The 16648-nt window shown below is 41.9% G+C and overlaps 1 protein-coding gene across 7 annotated transcripts in view; it reads right to left on the bottom strand.

Moving 5' to 3' along the window:
* Positions 1-867: 867 nt before the first annotated feature.
* The window catches only part of abi3bpa (ABI family, member 3 (NESH) binding protein a), a 30081-nt gene continuing 14300 nt past the window's right edge, over positions 868-16648 (bottom strand). For 2 of the 7 annotated variants that reach the window (XM_086220316.1, XM_086220318.1), the window contains 14 exons: positions 13130-14740; positions 12637-12714; positions 12046-12234; positions 11041-11106; positions 8081-8146; positions 7089-7235; positions 6717-6806; positions 6412-6621; positions 5912-6017; positions 4044-4123; positions 3424-3453; positions 3167-3325; positions 2090-2212; positions 869-2009 (listed from right to left, as the gene is read on the bottom strand). In XM_086220316.1, coding sequence (XP_086076442.1) covers positions 1894-2009; positions 2090-2212; positions 3167-3325; positions 3424-3453; positions 4044-4123; positions 5912-6017; positions 6412-6621; positions 6717-6806; positions 7089-7235; positions 8081-8146; positions 11041-11106; positions 12046-12234; positions 12637-12714; positions 13130-14740 — 3071 coding nt within the window. In that variant the 3' untranslated portion in view covers positions 869-1893. Of the gene's footprint in view, positions 2010-2089; positions 2213-3166; positions 3326-3423; positions 3454-4043; positions 4124-5911; positions 6018-6411; positions 6622-6716; positions 6807-7088; positions 7236-8080; positions 8147-11040; positions 11107-12045; positions 12235-12636; positions 12715-13129; positions 14741-16648 lie in introns of all 7 variants that reach the window. The other 5 variants (XM_086220320.1, XM_086220321.1, XM_086220317.1 and 2 more) reach the window with 4 other exon arrangements.

The following is a 16648-nucleotide window of genomic DNA, read 5'->3' as shown; positions in this document are numbered from 1 at the left end:
AACATATAAACTCAGCAGTCTGTTTTGAATGTGCTAATCCGGCTGTCACTTTTACCCAGATGTTGTCAGTTGAGCGGCAGAACAATCTGTCCCCCACATTCTGCCTGCACTATTATACAGATTCCGAGGCCTAACAGCACAGACGTATTCCTGTAAAAGGTTCGTTACCTCACGTGTGAAGCCTGGAAACCACAAAGATGTGGCCTTGGTTGCTCACAAATTAAGTGTAGAGCTTTCAGCCATGTACGAGAGTGACTGACTGGTAGAAATTCAAGTTCTAAAAGAAATTATTGATGTTTATGGATATTGCTGGTTAGCACTGGTGTTATCTTCAAAATTAACAGCAAAGACCGAGGGTCTCATCCTGTCATGTTGCTGAAAAAGGTTAATTTTTTTTAAAGTAATACATCACCCCAAAAAGAGTATTTTATCTTTCAAGAACAGATGGGTACCTTCAGCTAACAGACTTTTTTCCCTCCCTCCATCACTTCTTTTTGACTCCAGAATGTAGAAAGAGCTAATCTCTTATGTTAGCTTGAAGCCAGTGGTGCCCCATCAGCAAAACTGTCCCAAAAAAAAAAATCTGTTTACAAACTCTCAAGCACATTTTCCAGTATAATCCATCGATAACTATAACTCTTCCTGGCCTTACTGTGAACAAGCATGGACCAGTTCAAGCCTCTTGATTCAACTGAATACTACAGCTGGAAGCGCTCAGTGCTACTGGGAACGACGCTAACAGGAATCGTAACAGTTTGGTCTTAACTGAAAGCATATGGCTGGATAAAGAAAACACCTATTTATGAGGACACCTTTTGGGTAAAGTATCTCTTTTAATATAAAAGTATTTGAAGTTATCATTAGTAAAAGAGTATTGCTGAAATGGGGTCTTCATGGTCCCTCAAAAACGGGTGCGTACGATTAACTTGACAGTGATTTAAATCTCTATGTACACTTTGCATAATGTCTGAACACAGATACGTGAATTGTTATTCACTTATTCTCTTGACACACTGAAGCTCACTTTACCATTTTCAATATGTCTTTTTTTTTATTCTTGGAAAAATACAGGAAAAGACTGCATAGGCATGTAAAAATACAAAAATCTCATGTCTCCGAGTGACCCCATAGAACATCTGAGGTCAAACTTTGGTTTACAGAATAGATCAACCATTTGGCTGAAGAAGCGCTTTCATCCATTACCTGATCTTCAAACTTGAAAACTATTATATACGAACCTGGTACACATCATGTATTTCACACATATACATATAGCAACAAAGTTTTGATACTGTGCAAACTGCAACTGCTAATAATCCCTCAGGGCCAGCAGATGGTCATTCTGCATGTCTGTCTATACTTGTTGTTTTACATTGTCCAGATGTGCAATCAGTACATGATTGGCACCTTAATTCTCTAAACAAATGACCATTGTGTGTGTTCATAGCCATGCAAGTATTGGGAAGTACTATCTCATCTCAAAAGCACAAGCACACACTGAATATTCAATAACAATTCCTTGATAAATAATATCATACAAGTTATTACATTTTGGGAGCCAGCTGCCCAATATTTTCTCTGTGATTTCTGTATATTCAACATTTTTGGTTTACTCAAACTCCTGCATTCTTTCATCCATGTGACGTGTTTGATAAATAGAGAAATTCAGACCAATTTTACAAATGCACTCCAAAGAGTTTTGTGACGCCAAAATAGTCCCGTACATGTTCATACCTGGTTGTGTAGGCTGAGTTCAAACAAAGAGACCCATCTACATTGTCCATGGTAACATGAAAGAGAGGCCCACCTCCCTTTAGGCCAAGTCAGGCATCTTTGGTATTCCTCTTCTTGCTCGCAACTAAGAAATTCATCCTGGACAGCCTTTAGGAAATCTTACCATTTCCCAGGTATGGGCGTACCACACTCATACCAACCTACATAAGTAATATGTGACTTCCCTCCGATCTCTCCAAAGCTCACTGGCTCCTGTCTCATTGCTCGGAAGAACCCTGGAACAAGAAAACAGTGGAATGAGTGTCTGCATAATGAAAAGACGTGACTGATTCATAGCTATGGTCAACCAAAATACCTGGCCTAGGTGTTAACTGGTCAGCAAGCATTTGGGTGCCAGTCCGTCCATCCAGGAAGGAGTCCACAAATTGGCAGTGGTCTTCACCGTAACCCGTCTGATCTCCAATGTTGTAGAATTTTCCTACAGTGATGGAAAAGAAAGTTGGACTTTATCTACTACAAAGAATAAGAAAAAACACACTACATAACAGATTTCGGACTGTCCACAACACCAAAGATACTATAACAACAGATGTTTGGTTTTAAAAATTGTTCTCCACCTCCATAATAACAAATTACTAGTTATTATTGTTATTCTTGGTTTCAAAGTCTTTTGGTAGTGCTTTGTATTGATGTAAAAGGGGACTGTTAAAAAGAAATGAGCAACATCATAAACCATTGATTAGTCCTCAGTTTGACTTGACTTGTAGGTCGTAGATGGAACCAGGAGAGTTTGTACCATAAATAATAGGGGTTGAAAACCATATGCACGCCCCCCTTTGTAGTGTTCATGATGTCATAGGTAGAATTTTTCTGAAAGCTTTGAAATGCACGCGTTAGATAGCGTTTTCAGATATGGTGGCACCCATGGGCTTCGGTTTGCCTGCCTACCAATTAACATTTGATCATTTTACGCCATAAGTTTATGTGTGTGAAGAAAATGCCTATATTAGCTATGGCTTGATCTTTTAATAAGCCTTTTTATTTACTTTATTTACATTTGCAGCTCGTTAACATCAGAGTGAGAAACGTTAGCCCAGTTGGCTAATACCACCTTACCACCTTTTAAGCAAAATTAGCAGTGTGACTGGAGCCTATTTACTTGTCCATGCAGATGTAATTTTCTCTTTCAAACAACAGCCTCATATATTTTATAGAAATATAGAAAGCCAGGAGGAGAACAAAAGCCACGGCAACACTTTCCCGTACACAAATTCATGGCAGAACTTGCGTTTGAAGGCCCAGAAGACCTCAAATGATGGCGGGAGCGCGAGGTTCCGCAAACACAAAGCCATTTCCCAAAAAGCTGACAAGAGAATTGTACAGTAATTTTCAAGCGGCCTGCTTTGTTAAGTTTGCTTTTTCCAGTAATTACCATTGAGAGAGTCGCTCAGGTAGATCTTGTATCTCAAAGAGTTGCAAAGCTGGATGCCCACAAACTTTCGGTACCAAGTCCTCTTCACGTACATTTTCCCATTGCATTCAGAGTAGGCATCAGCTTTAAACGGGAACTGAGTCCATATGGCATCTTTTCCTGTACGGTGACCATCAGAGAAAAACACTCAGCATTTTGGAAAAAATAACCACAAATATGAAGCCATTCTGTTATGAAGAGGAAAGGATGATAGTCACCTGAAGCGTGTTCGCTCACTCGTGGATCCGCTGGGAATGTGAAGGGATACTGCGGTGAATAACCTCATCAGAGCTACTTAACATACTTAACACAGTCATCCTGGATATCGTGCTAGATGAGTCCAAATGTGTAGCAGAGATTTGGCACAGTATAAACAATTTGTAGCCCCAAAAGTTAGAGATTTGATTGCACAAGGGCAAAATGCCAATAAACATTCCTTTCTCAGTGCTGTCATCATATATTTAAACACACAGCAGTTGATCAGTTCAGGGTTACACTTCAGCTGCACTATGATTGAGGCACATTTGGTGTTTTTGCAGAATGCTGTAATCACCAGGTGGATGTTAGAAACAAGCTTCAGAGGACATCTGGGGAGCTGACAAGACCCTTGAGTCTTAATCAGTCAGGCATCAGTGCCATGCTGAATTAAATAGATTAACAACTGCCTAATCGCCCACCATCAGAAATGCAACATTAATCACGGTCTGATAATTAGATCCATAAACAATGCCATCAATGTGCAGCTAATTAGTCTGTTATGAAAGAGCAAACACATCCAGTTTAACTGGGATTTCCTTTACTACGGTTAAGATGCATTAGATGGCTTTGTGAAACTTGCCTGATTCGGTGCTAAAAGACACAGGATCACTGGACGGGCCTGTCCCCAGCTCATTCTTTGGTGTTACTTTGAATTCATAACTGAAACAAGAATAACATATTAAGAACACGACCTGTGAGTCACATACAGAACAAACAAAGAAAAGGCATCATCCAAACTCAGAAGGTGTTTTCATTCTGAGTTCTTCCCTTCTTAAGGACTGAGATATTTTCATGCATTTGGAAGCTAAGTGAGGATTACAAACACACACACACACACACACACACACACACACACACAAAAAACCTGATGGTTATTCCACGTGCTGTGCTCAGATGTCCTGGCAATCGTTTGGGTTTGCAAAACCAGCCCAGGGGAGGTTTCTGGTGAGTTCTGAGATTCCAGATGCTGAGATCTAATTAAAAACTCAATGACCCACTCCACCCAGATTTACTCAGCTTTTCTGTCTCTTTGGCCATTTCATGTGCTAAAACAAACGTGATTCAATCCATGCACTGTAAGAATACGAGTACACTTGGAGGGAGGTCATTTTAAATAAAAAAAGAACAGCCAACACGTACTTCAGAGACATTTTCAATTTACTGGTGCACTCTTGCGATTTAAAAACTGTATAAATCAGGAGTGAGATGCAAGCAGGAAGCCATTTTTCTGCCCCTATATCCCTCTTCTGGGCAAGATTCCCACACCTCTTCATCTCTCTTAAATCTTCCACTTAAATATACTTACATAGATCGGAAACAACCAAGCAAAATCATAGAATGCTCATACAAACCCTTTGCTTAAGCTGTCATTTAGTTAATTTTAAACTAAACTTTTATGAGATATTGTTCTGTCTGTCTTGGTTGACCCGCCTCCTAAGTGTTGGATGGAGGTTGATGACATTGCTAGTGGACTGCATTGGTTCCTTTTTTTTTTAAAGTGGGACTCGTGGGTGTGCTCAATATGAAGGGGGATCACTCTCCGGTGGTGAGAGGGATGCAAACAAGCCTTCAATCCTTGGCTCCAGTCCCAGTGATGGATGAGTGGACAAGCTCTTCACCCGTGAGGGAGCTCTGGATGCATGGGAGAGTTCCCTCCTAGAGTTTTGTTGATTTAGAGAAGGCATATGCGGTGCTTGGACCATTGATATGAGTCATCCAGCTGTTATATAACTGAGTGTAATTCATGTCTGTGTTCTAACACTGTACCAGTGGGTGAGGGACTCTGTCTTGTCTGTCCCTTGTTACCGGTTGTGTTTGTGATACACATGGACAGGATCTTAAAGCACTGCCAAAGGGAAGAGAGGAGAGTGTCTTGTTTGGGGACCTCACAGTCGCTTCTCTACTTTTTTGCAGATGATGTGGTTTTGCTGGCTTCATCAGACTATGATGTCCAACAGGCGCCGAGGAAGTTTACAGCAAGTGTGTAGCAGATGAGAGAGTCAGAGCTTCCACGAACGAGGACATGGTTCCCTCCAAGAAAACAAGGATGCCTCTATTGAAAACCAAGCTATGCCAGGAGGTAAAACTCAATTCACCAGTCAATTTATATGGTCACAGGACCAAAAGAAAGAGAGTGGACACAAACACCCGATCGGAATGAGTTTCTCCCGTTGGGTCACATTCGAGATTGAGCAAAGCTCAGACATTCAGATGAGCGGCTGCTCTGGAGCCTCTCAGCACCTCCCGTTAGAGATGTTCTACGCACATCCAACTGCCAGGAGACCCAAGTGTAGACTCAGAATGTTCATGTTACTGTGAGAGAGGACATCTTGCTAACATCGGTGGGTCTCCCACCATTGTGACGCAGTCCCAGATAAGCAGGAAAATAGATGGTGTTGCGATACATCACGTTAACTGACAGTCGAGCTACAATCTTGTGTTGCGTACCTGCTCTCTGGTTTGAGATTCTCCACTGCTGTGTGTGTCTGGTTTGTTGTCAATATGGAAACTTCCTCTCCGTTAGGTCCTTTAGTGGTGGATACAACTTCATATTCTGACAAAAAGGAGAAATAAGGTTCAAGATATACCATAAGTGACGGCGTTGACATCTGAACATTACAGGCCTGGCTAAAGTTATTTAACAGCAGGGTTCTCCGTACCTGTCAAACTCAATAATAGCCTGAAACTACTGGACAACTTTTCCTAAATGTGGGACAGATGGGTAGTTTGACAAGGCATCAAACTGTGGAACCTGGATCATGGAGACTGCTCTAGACCACTGTTAGAAAGCTATAAGCTGTATTTTTCTGGATATTTCATGGACAAAATTCAATTACAATCCTTTAGTCATGTGAAATGGGTTGAGGAAGAATGCGTCAGTTGCCTTGCACTGCCTATAAGACATACACATGAATGCATTAACAGTCTTTGGCTTGCATTAACTTTACCTCTGGTTTCATTGTCTGATTTCTGCCAGTCAAGAATGACAAAAGATGGACAGCCTTCAACAGTGACCACTGTTAGGTTGGAGGGTGGTACGCGAGGTGGGGCTGTCACGTTCTGTTCACTGCCCTCCTCGTCAGGGAAGTAAGTGAGGGATTCTGTGATTGAGCATGGCTCTTCTGGCTTTTTATCCGTCTTATAGATCACATGGGGAGCTGTGGACAGGTAGAGTGCATCCATTATTGAATTCTGAATTATTGCCTCTGATTTTCACCCTTTGTTATGATGGCCCTGATGAGTGAAGCCTTACCTACAAAGCGTTTATTGCCCATAAAGTCTACCTCTGATGCAGGCATGGTCCTGAATATGGAAGAGTTTTCATTTATGTCAAAACGGCTGCCTGAAAAGGAAACAGAGGAGTTGGGATTAGTTTGATGTGCCAGCAGTCCCTGGCTGTTCTCTCTGTCATAATTTTTACAGCTCTGGCCCAGGTCAACAACCAACCAGCCCACCACATGGTCTGGCCCTCACTTTGAATCTCAAGTCTGCCTCTTCGCATTAAGAGAAGGTTCTGCCTTTCTTTGTCTTATTACTATACACACACCTGTAAGCTGCATCATCAATGTAGATCATTTGACCTCAGTATATGAAATCTATAATTGGTTGTAGCATGCTTGTTTACCAAATAAAAGTGTTCTCATGCTGTTTACTGCCGGAGCAGTGGTTGTTGTTGTCTGCTGTCTGCGCTCTTGCTTAGGTTTGGCTGTGACCAGAGGGAATGGCTTCAAGATGGACTCCTTCTCCCCCTGTTTCAGGTCCATGGGTTTATCTGAGGACAGAGAGCAGGAACAGATTCATTTTTGACCACCATACAATTGCGGTCCATCTGCTCTAACCGTCCTCACTCAGCAACTCAGTGGCCTTTTCTTGGCTGTTAAAAGATCAGATATTACTTGTTGTGCAATGTCTCTTTAAAGGGGGAAAGGTCTGCAAGAATATATTTGGTGACAGCAAGTGTGAGATCCATCTATGAATTTATACCCTGCCTTTTTTTTTACTTATTTGAGTCAAAGGTGAAACAGAAGAGTCAGAGAAACAGCAAAATGCCATAAAAACTGAAGCCACAAGCCTACTGCAATGTGCTTAGATGAATGATCACTTCAGTGCAAGCTCCTGCATCGTCAGTGTTGCGCTCGCTAGTTTAAAGCAATGGTCAAAAAACCAGAAAGCATAAAGACAGTTTGGCATTGTGATATGACCTTGTGGAGAAATATGAAGTTAAATAAATCTGTTTCATGTGGGACTAATAAACAAAACAAGAATTCCCTCACGTTAGCGGCGAGCTTAACATAGCAAATCATATAAAACACAAGACGGACAAGTTTTTGATTGGAGAAAAACTGTGAATGTCAATTAAGTCAAAAGCAAATTGAATGAAATAGGAAGAAATCAGTTTTATTCAAAGGTTGTCCATAGCATAGCTGTGCTTTTGTGTATAAAAGGGGGTTTCACACATTTGTCTAAAGGGGAGCTTGAAAAAAGACCTTGGAAAAGCACAAGCGTGAGAGGCAGCCTATGTATCATTTTCCCCCACGGCTGTTACGTGTGTGTTTACATTATCCAAGCGAAGCGCAGCAGCATTCAGTGGTCAGTGCAGCCAACTGTTGCCCTCACCATGTTCCGTAGTTTTCCCCACCAGGTTGGGTCTCTTGTTGACAGGAACAGAGGGCCGCAGGACTGCTGGGAAACGTGGGGAACAAAGTCCATGTCAGATTTAGAATCACAACAGGGAAAGAAAAAAAAGAGCAACAAGGAGGTTGACATTCAAGGAGTCAAGTCAAGGAGAGAGACAAAACTGAAAACAAATGTTGATGGTTATTTTAATAGTGCAATAATGGATGAAAGAACATCGCGGTAATGGATTTGAAAATGGAGAGATGTTTCACAGTGCAGAAGACCGCTGTAATACTGTTAACTGTCAAATGAGAGTGCACACAAAAAAAGCAAAATACAAGCAACAATAAAGCACATAAAGGCCAAGCAGATTGCAAATTACTGCCACGGAGTACAGCCGTGGTCTGTGACTAAGGAGAACCATGGAAATGACCTTGAAACTTGTTTTGGAAACTCTCAACCTTAAGAAAATAAATAAATTTCAAAACAAATGTAAAAAAAAGAAAAAAGACTTAGAGTCTCCTCTTTTATATGATTTTAGAACAGATTCAAATTTGGTTCAGAGTTACAAACTTTTTGCCATGACCTCCGGCCCAGGTATGAAATTAAGATCAGTAATATCTGCATTAATGAGCAAAAAAATTCATTGGCACTAATGTTGGAGAAGGGAGAGGTATCGTACACAATTTCTTTTGATACCTGTTTCATTACAGATGCCCTGACTTCAACACCGATTCCTGGATGATACTTCAAATCTTCGGTTCTAGTTTTAAGCTCTTTTGCGATTAAAACATTTTCATGACATTAAAGCATAAACCAGTTTAACAAAATATAATTTAACTTAAATTGTCTGTTTTGGCTCTTTAGTTTAATGTTTGAGCATCTTGGAAATTTCCACTCGAAGCACTTCTTAAAATGTAAATTAAAAAAAAACAACTCAATTTAGAGATTTACTACTACAATTCAGTCAGTGCCATAAATAACTACTGACATTCAGTTCCCAGTCCTAATAATCACAATGATGTACAGAGTGTAGTCATGGAAACATTTTTGCTGCAAAGCTCCGACGTCTTAACATGAGGATCTAAAGTGTTTAAACAAGCACACCTTATTACATCCGATATCTCAGAGGAGGTGCAGAAGCCAGGCCAGTCTTAGTAGTCCTGACTTTGTCTGTGATGCTCAGTTCAGAGGTAATAAAATTGAGGAGTCAATATTCATTTCACTCCTTTTGCCATTAGTCATTGTATTATCTTAGCAATTCATTAATACTCCGATTCTGTAATTGTCAAAGCTGTCCATGGTGAAGCCAAAACACCTCAAAAACATTGCTCTTGGATTTGTTTCTTCTCTGCTGGAGTTGACCTCCAACTAGTCAGCATAAATCAGAGATCTTCTGGCAAATAATCTCAAGAGAAACAAGTTGACATCTGCCAACGAGCCTCACTGATGGACCCTCGGAATACGTTCTGAGAGAGCCTCTCTGACTCACACGTGGTATAACTGTCAGCTAATGGCAAACACATGCTTATAAGTCACACAATATGTCGATGCGGTGATTTGAATGCCAGTTGCACAACGGACAGGAGTATGTGAAGTATGACAATCTGACAAACTCATGAGACTGATGCCATGCTGAAACGGTTAAGGAATGAGAACAGAGGCATGAGAGGTAATGTGATATGCTGTGATGTCAGCGGTACATATGTAAACAATATAGCTACACTATATGATCTGGCCGGCATTCCTTCTCTACAGTGGACGTGCTGTAGTGCAGTAAAACTCTCAAATAACAGAGCGAACTTCTGGTGTACAGAAAGCGTCACTCTCCGATCTGTGATTTAAAACAGCAGTAGTGGCGTGAGCGCTGCTTTCTGTCAGATAACTTCATCTTCAGGGCGAGAATGTAAAAGCACATGCAAGCAAAACACACAAGATTTACTTTCAAGTCAAGAAAAATATTCCCGCTGAAACACATACCAGTGTCTCACCTCTCTAGGGTTGTTGTTTTTGCATCACACAATCATATTTCATGGATGGGTTTCATGGATGGACACTGTCCATTACACATCTGCAGTCCACAGCTTTGAAACGAGTTCAATTTGTAATGCCAATGTGAAACCGAGCTTCATAAAACTGTCAAGGACACGCTCTAATTCCCGTTATGCCAAAAGCACATTTCACACCAACTTTTGTTTACTAAAGCGCAGATTGATGTTTTTGCCTGATGATCATGTCATATGTTTATGGGCGCTGCAAGGTGGACTAATTGTAGATTACGTCCTTTAAATAAGGTACAAATGGTCAGTAGGAACTTTGTGTTGGGGTGGATGTGCAGGGGTGGCAGACAAAACACTATGCTTTTATGTCGAGCCTTCAAGAGAGCCTTCACACTCCTTGAAGACCTCTGAAACCAATCCAAGTTTCCAGAAATAACACACACCAGCTGTGACATGAGACTGAAGCACAACCTTTTTTTTCATGACTCCAAACAACAAGGAGTGAGCGCAGCGTCACCATTAATACATGTGGTCCAGACGTGGTTTGCATTGCGATCCAAGATGGATTCAATTACTTTAATTAACTGAGCCTCCCTGGCAGAATGGAAACAATGTGATTGACCAAAAAAAAAAAAAAAAGAAAAAGAAGGGGGCAAACCACATTCACCTTTCATAAAAAGCAGGCTAAAGTTAATTTATGCAAGTTGCTGATTATGAATGTATATGTTACTGGACAATATTGAGAGGGTGGGTGTATGCTAAAATCCAATTTGTATGGCTTCAGTCTCAGTCAAGTCTATGATGACACATCGCACTGACAGACATGTTGAAAATCACAAAGCATGGGAGGATTGTGACAAAAGCGCAGACCAGTGTGATTGTGTGGGACAGGACATCACAGTGCCTCGTGGGTTAGTGAGGGAGGAACACTGAAAGGTGATTATCTTGGTTAGTCTTTACCAGGTTTCTCTTTGGACCACACCACAGGTTTAGGAAGAGCATTGTCCCTATGATGCGCCCCATCGGCTGTTGGAGGGAAAAAAAGGTCTGTTATCAAAAATGATTTGTGTCGAGGTCTTAAACACTCTAAATTGGAAATGGCAGGTGAAAGGACAAATGGTTTTTTTAATGTGTATTCATTATCCCAGCGCACAATTTTTTTGTGCATAATCCAACAAATGTCCAGATTCAGCAGGAGCGGTCAGTGCACCTGTGCTAACCCTAGCTAAAAACATGTAGTTTTATCACCAGAAAAACAGCTGCGAATGTCCCAGCATCTCACTGTTGCCACATGGGTTACATACAAATTTTAGCACACTCCTTTACATAGTATCGGTGATGAATGAGAGCACTATGATAGTTCAGTCAGTGGCAGTGTTGTTGCAGACTTTCTACAAATATACTGGATATACTTGAACAACTACAACAAATTCCATCATTTTCATTCTCCATTCTCCAATAACTCTCAGCGGAGTCTGCGGGTGTGTTTGAGAGAGGAAGAAAGAGAGAAAAAATAAAGAGAGACTGGCTTTGGCTGCTGCACTGTCTGCACAGCGCTTGGCTTGGCAGGGTTGGTGTAAAATGTGGTGTGTCTTCGCCAGTGCCGTGGCCAGACTTCTCACCTGGCCAGCAAGAGGGATTGTAAATCATGTTAACAATCCTGACCCCAGAGATGCCGCTGCTGCTTGTGGTGAAGGTGTGAAATACACACCAAAAAAAAGGGCCACAAAGCACATGTGGCATAGTGTGGGGAGCAAATCGACAGTATAAAGGAGCAGAAGACAAGCAAGAGAAGCACAAACATTTAAATACCTATTCAATACATTCAAACACAGATCCAATGCCAAATCCCTGAAGATGGACAACAGCAGAAAAGAGTATGAAAGAGTACAATTGGGAGAGGACAATCTGAGGTAGCTGCTTGGGAAGAGGGCCTTAGAGCAAAGGAAGTGAGTGTTCCATTACCCCCAGGTGTCCTGGAGCTGTGAGAGAGGGTGAATGTCTTGGATGGAGAGAATGGTCTGGCACCGTTACGAGTAGAGTGAGAGGGAACTCGGGTGCGTGCCAACGTTGTGTTTCTCCCTACTGAAGAAGTTGAGGAGCTAATGGGAGAACGAGGCTCTTCAACAATGGAGGGTCGAAGGACGCCCGTACCTAGATAAGGAGAAAGGCAATTGAGGAGGTTAGGGAGGATCCACCTCTGAACTTTACAGCTTTACCTAAATGGAATAAATGATAGAGCACATCAGTGGAAAAGAATGTAGACGAGTGAACGATAAATGAAATGACAGAGACATAAATGGAAAATTGAAATGGAAAAATTAGACAGACGGCACTGGTTGTGAGTGGGAAAGGGTGAGGTGACTGCTGGGCTGAAAATGAAGGCACACATGGTGGCAGGGATAATGGCTGGATGGGGTGTGTGGGTTGTGAGGATGAAGATGGAAATGGGGAAGCAGTGACATCATTCAACTGCAGGACAACTGAAAGTGCTGGGTTCCATGTGGTTTGACGAAAGCAGAGATGGTAATGGGACTAACATGGCCTGGTGTTTACCATGATTGTAACTACCAGCCTTCTCTGTAGCCAGGGCAGGTCTGGGTAAAGGCTTGCTCTCTTCCGGTGGACTAGGAGCTGTATGAAAGAAAACTCACTATTTATCTAAAATATTATGAATATAGATACAGTTTGACTTTTACAGCAAACATATCCTTGTCATTCAAACAAAATGAAACAACTAAGACTAGAAAGTACTCTTGTGATATTAAAATAGACCTAATAAGAATCAGTTCTTACATACAATGAAAAATAGTGAACTCTTATTAGAAGACGCATTTATTTTATCAATTAAGAGAAAATAATAGAGGCACGGAAGGGTTGCCAAATAATCGATTGCTGTGATTCATTTTTAGCAAATCATTGAGATAATGTAAAAGGTTATGCACATAGAACCAATTTTCCATTATGATATACGCTTTTAAATTTGATTGAACATAAGACCTTAACACTTGAGAGAAGATTGCTAATGCGATGAAAGTAGGGTCTTTACCCGTAGGAACTGCCTGTCTTGGAGTGCTCTTGGTGGGATCAGAGTGGGTCCTGGTCTGAGGTTCAAACTGAATCCCAGGCTGCAGTTGGGGCTTAGATGCAGGAGGTGGCTCGGGTAACGGTTCAGAATGGGGCAGATTCTGGGTTGTTGATGAAAACCTTGGTCGGGAAGTGGGTTGAAATGGAGGTAGGGGATTGGCTTGGGGCTTTGATGAAGGCGGGGGTTGGGGCTGTGGCTGGGGTTGCTGTTGGTCCTTCGGCCTAGGCTGAGGTTTAGGTTGGGATTTCTGCTTTTTTGGATGAGGTGTTATTTTGGGTTGTGTTAGCGGCAAATTGATCTTTGGTTTTGGTTTTGGTTTGGGCTGACCCTCAGACTGCTGTTCAAGTTTTTGCTGAGACTCTGAAGTTGTTTTTAGTTGAGGTTGTGTTTGGAAAATGGGTGGAAAGTTGGTCATTGTTTGAGATTGTGTTTTGACTTGTGGCTGAGTTGTAGAGTAAAGTTGTGGTTTCAGTTGGGTGCGAGTCTTTGGTAGTGCTTCTTGTGTCTGTATGTCTTCAAGTCTTGGTTGACTTGTTTTAGGATGTGCTACAACTGTGGGCTGGGGGGTAGTTAGGAATTGTGTTTTAGGCGTCATCTGAGTGTGCAGCTGAGGTAGTCTTTGTGGTCGCTCCTGGTGTTGGGTTGTTGGATGAGGTTGTGGTTCAAGCTGGAGCAAGGGTGTGGTATTGGGTCTTAATTGGGGATGTGGTTTTGGCTGAGACTGTGATTGAGTTTGAGACTGGAGTGTGGATTTGTGTGTTGATTGGGGTTGTGACTGAGGTTGTGTTTGGGGAGAGGGCTGGGGTGTTGTTCTGGGTAGCGGCTGATTGAGGTTCTGGTATATGTGCTGCAGTGTTTGTTGGTGTTTATTTAGACTCGGGGTACTGGGCTGGTTTGTTGGAAGGGGTTGTGGTTTAGGCTTGGCCTGGGTAATGTGCTGGGATGTTGGATGGGACTGTGGTTTAGGCTGGGCCTGGGCAATGGGCTGGGATGTTGGATGGGGTTGTGGTTTAGGCTGGGCCTGGGTAATGGGCTGGGATGTTGGATGGGCTTGTGGTTTAGGCTGGGCCTGGGTCATAGGATGGGATGTTGGATGGGCTTGTGGTTTAGGCTGGGCCTGGGTCATAGGATGGGATGTTGGATGGGCTTGTGTTTTAGGCTGGGCCTGGGTCATAGGGTGGGATGTTGGATGGGCTTGTGTTTTAGGCTGGGCCTGGGTCATAGGCTGGGATGTTGGATGGGCTTGTGTTTTAGGCTGGGCCTGGGTCATAGGCTGGAATGCTGATTGAGGTTGAGTCTGGGAAAGGAATTTTGTCACCTGAGGTGTTGATTCAGATTGCCTGGGTTCTGGTTGATGCGGTGGTCGATGCCATGTCTGTTTGGGTATTGGCTGAATACGACTTTCAGACTGGGGAGTTTGTTGTGGGTGAGTCAGATGATGTTTCTCCTTATTTTCTTGGGGAATTGGCATAGATGCCACGGGAGGTGAAATGTATAATGGAGGGTAGACCTTGGGAAATAAAGGGACCACACTGAAAGGAGGCATGACAGATCTGGAGAGGTCTCCTCCTCCTGGGTTGTGTGAGAGAGAGAAAATATGGCCATGATGCCACAACACTATCCTGTAAAATAAAATTTAAGATATAATTTTCTGTAGGAAAGGTTATTTTACAAAATTAAAATGGACAAATCGAGACATAAAGGGAACAAAAGTTGGAGCAGCAGACGTACCAGCAGTTGCTGGCCTGAGAACTCACAGTGTTAACCTTGGACTAAAGCAGAGGTACACAATAACTTCTACCTGGCTCTAGTTTGCTAGAGGGGGTTTCATTTCAAAGGCAGACAGACCATATGGAGATATCTGCTACAAAACAACCGTGTTAGCACAGACAGACTCAGCTACAACGGCCAGGAGCCCTGTGAGTGAAGGCCATCCAAATCCTTCGCCTCTAAGAGACGATGACACATGAGTGTTTAATAGTTGCTCATTGTTGGCTCATTTGGGGATTTTGATGGTCCGTCATAAATAGGTTGTTCAAACTGATTAAATGTTCACCTCAATGAAAAGGAATGAGAAATAAAAAAAAACGAGAAAGTGGAGAATGTCAGGAAATATGGAAGATGAAGCGGAACAAAACAGTGGGAAGACAAAGTCGATAACATGGGATTCCAAGTCTTTTCCTGTCGGTATTCAACTTTATGACCATGTCATTTTTGAAATATTGGGGGCTGTGGCCCAAATCAGTAGAATTATTGATGTTGGCCTTCTGCCCAAGAGCAGTTTATATAAGATAGAAGGAAAGTAAATACAGTTTCAAGAAACTAAAAAGAAATAAGAAGATAGATTCTGCTGGAGATCCTGATTGCTGAACAGAGAGCGAACTGTTTAGTGCATGCACTAATTCAGTTGTGTCATGCAGACATCACACTTTGCCTGCACTGCATTGAAAGCAAAAGCTTCAGGTTTGGAATCAGCAAAAGTAACCAATGATCATACTGCTAGATGTGCACATCAATAGCCTCCTGTACTGACTGGGTTGGTAATGTTTTATCATAAAAAGACATAGAAAAAAAGAGTTAAAATAAAAAGCACAGTTAGTATACTGAACAAGGCTCTTAGTGCTGTAAAAGGTCACCTCCTTCAATGACACAGAGTGAGTGTGGATCAGTTTTACTCGTGGTCAGTTCTCTCTTGGTGATTTCTGACCGAAGCGATGTTTACACAGTTCTAGGAACTCTTGGAGAAAAATCACCTGACGTATTGGATTTTTGGGTTTGATTTTGTTTTGTTTTTTTTATTTTACCATCCAAGACATCGTCTATGGAAACTGTTTTTAAAAGGGCAGACACAAAAAATACTTGGAAGATGATTCTATCTCCACCTATTGCTGGCAAACCTAGAGCAAAAACATCTTTTCCATGGAGAAAAGCACTCAGTGGTGTTCTTTTCTATTCTCTCAAAGATTAAATACTCTCCAGTTCTGATATAACTGAGCCTACAGTCGCAGCTACGCAAACCTCTTCAGGAGCAGCCATTGTTAAAAAACAACAACAGTTGCTTCTTTCTGTCATTACACCTAAAGTACACCATCATCTCCTCAAAGGATGCTACTTGACCCCAAACACTCATAACTGGTGCATTCTAGGCTGATTTTGTAATCATGTAGAAAAACCACAGCCTCTTTGTTGTGTGCAGAAGCAACAGATACAGTATATGTGAATGGAAATAGAAAAGGATTTTTTGAAGTTCTCCAGGAACCACCAGGTTGGTTACTCTCAAGAAAAAGTTCCTAGAACTGTCCAGCTGGGAAAAGTCTAGGAGTGTTGGTCGTCTGGCTCATCAGAGCGACTTACTGGATTGACATATGATGTTCTGTTTGTAACTGTTTCAAACTCTGTAACTATCAAAACATGATGGAGGAACATGGAAGAAGCTTGGTATCCACCATTTTCACTCACTATGATCTTTGTACTTTTATG

This window comes from Aulostomus chinensis, chromosome 12 (genome assembly GCF_037954235.1).
Source record: "Aulostomus chinensis isolate RoL2024-O1b breed Wild chromosome 12, RoL_Achi_v1.0, whole genome shotgun sequence".
Taxonomy (NCBI): domain Eukaryota; kingdom Metazoa; phylum Chordata; class Actinopteri; order Syngnathiformes; family Aulostomidae; genus Aulostomus; species Aulostomus chinensis.
The sequence above is the reverse complement of the archived record's forward strand: the minus strand, read 5'-3'. Positions and strand labels throughout refer to the sequence as shown.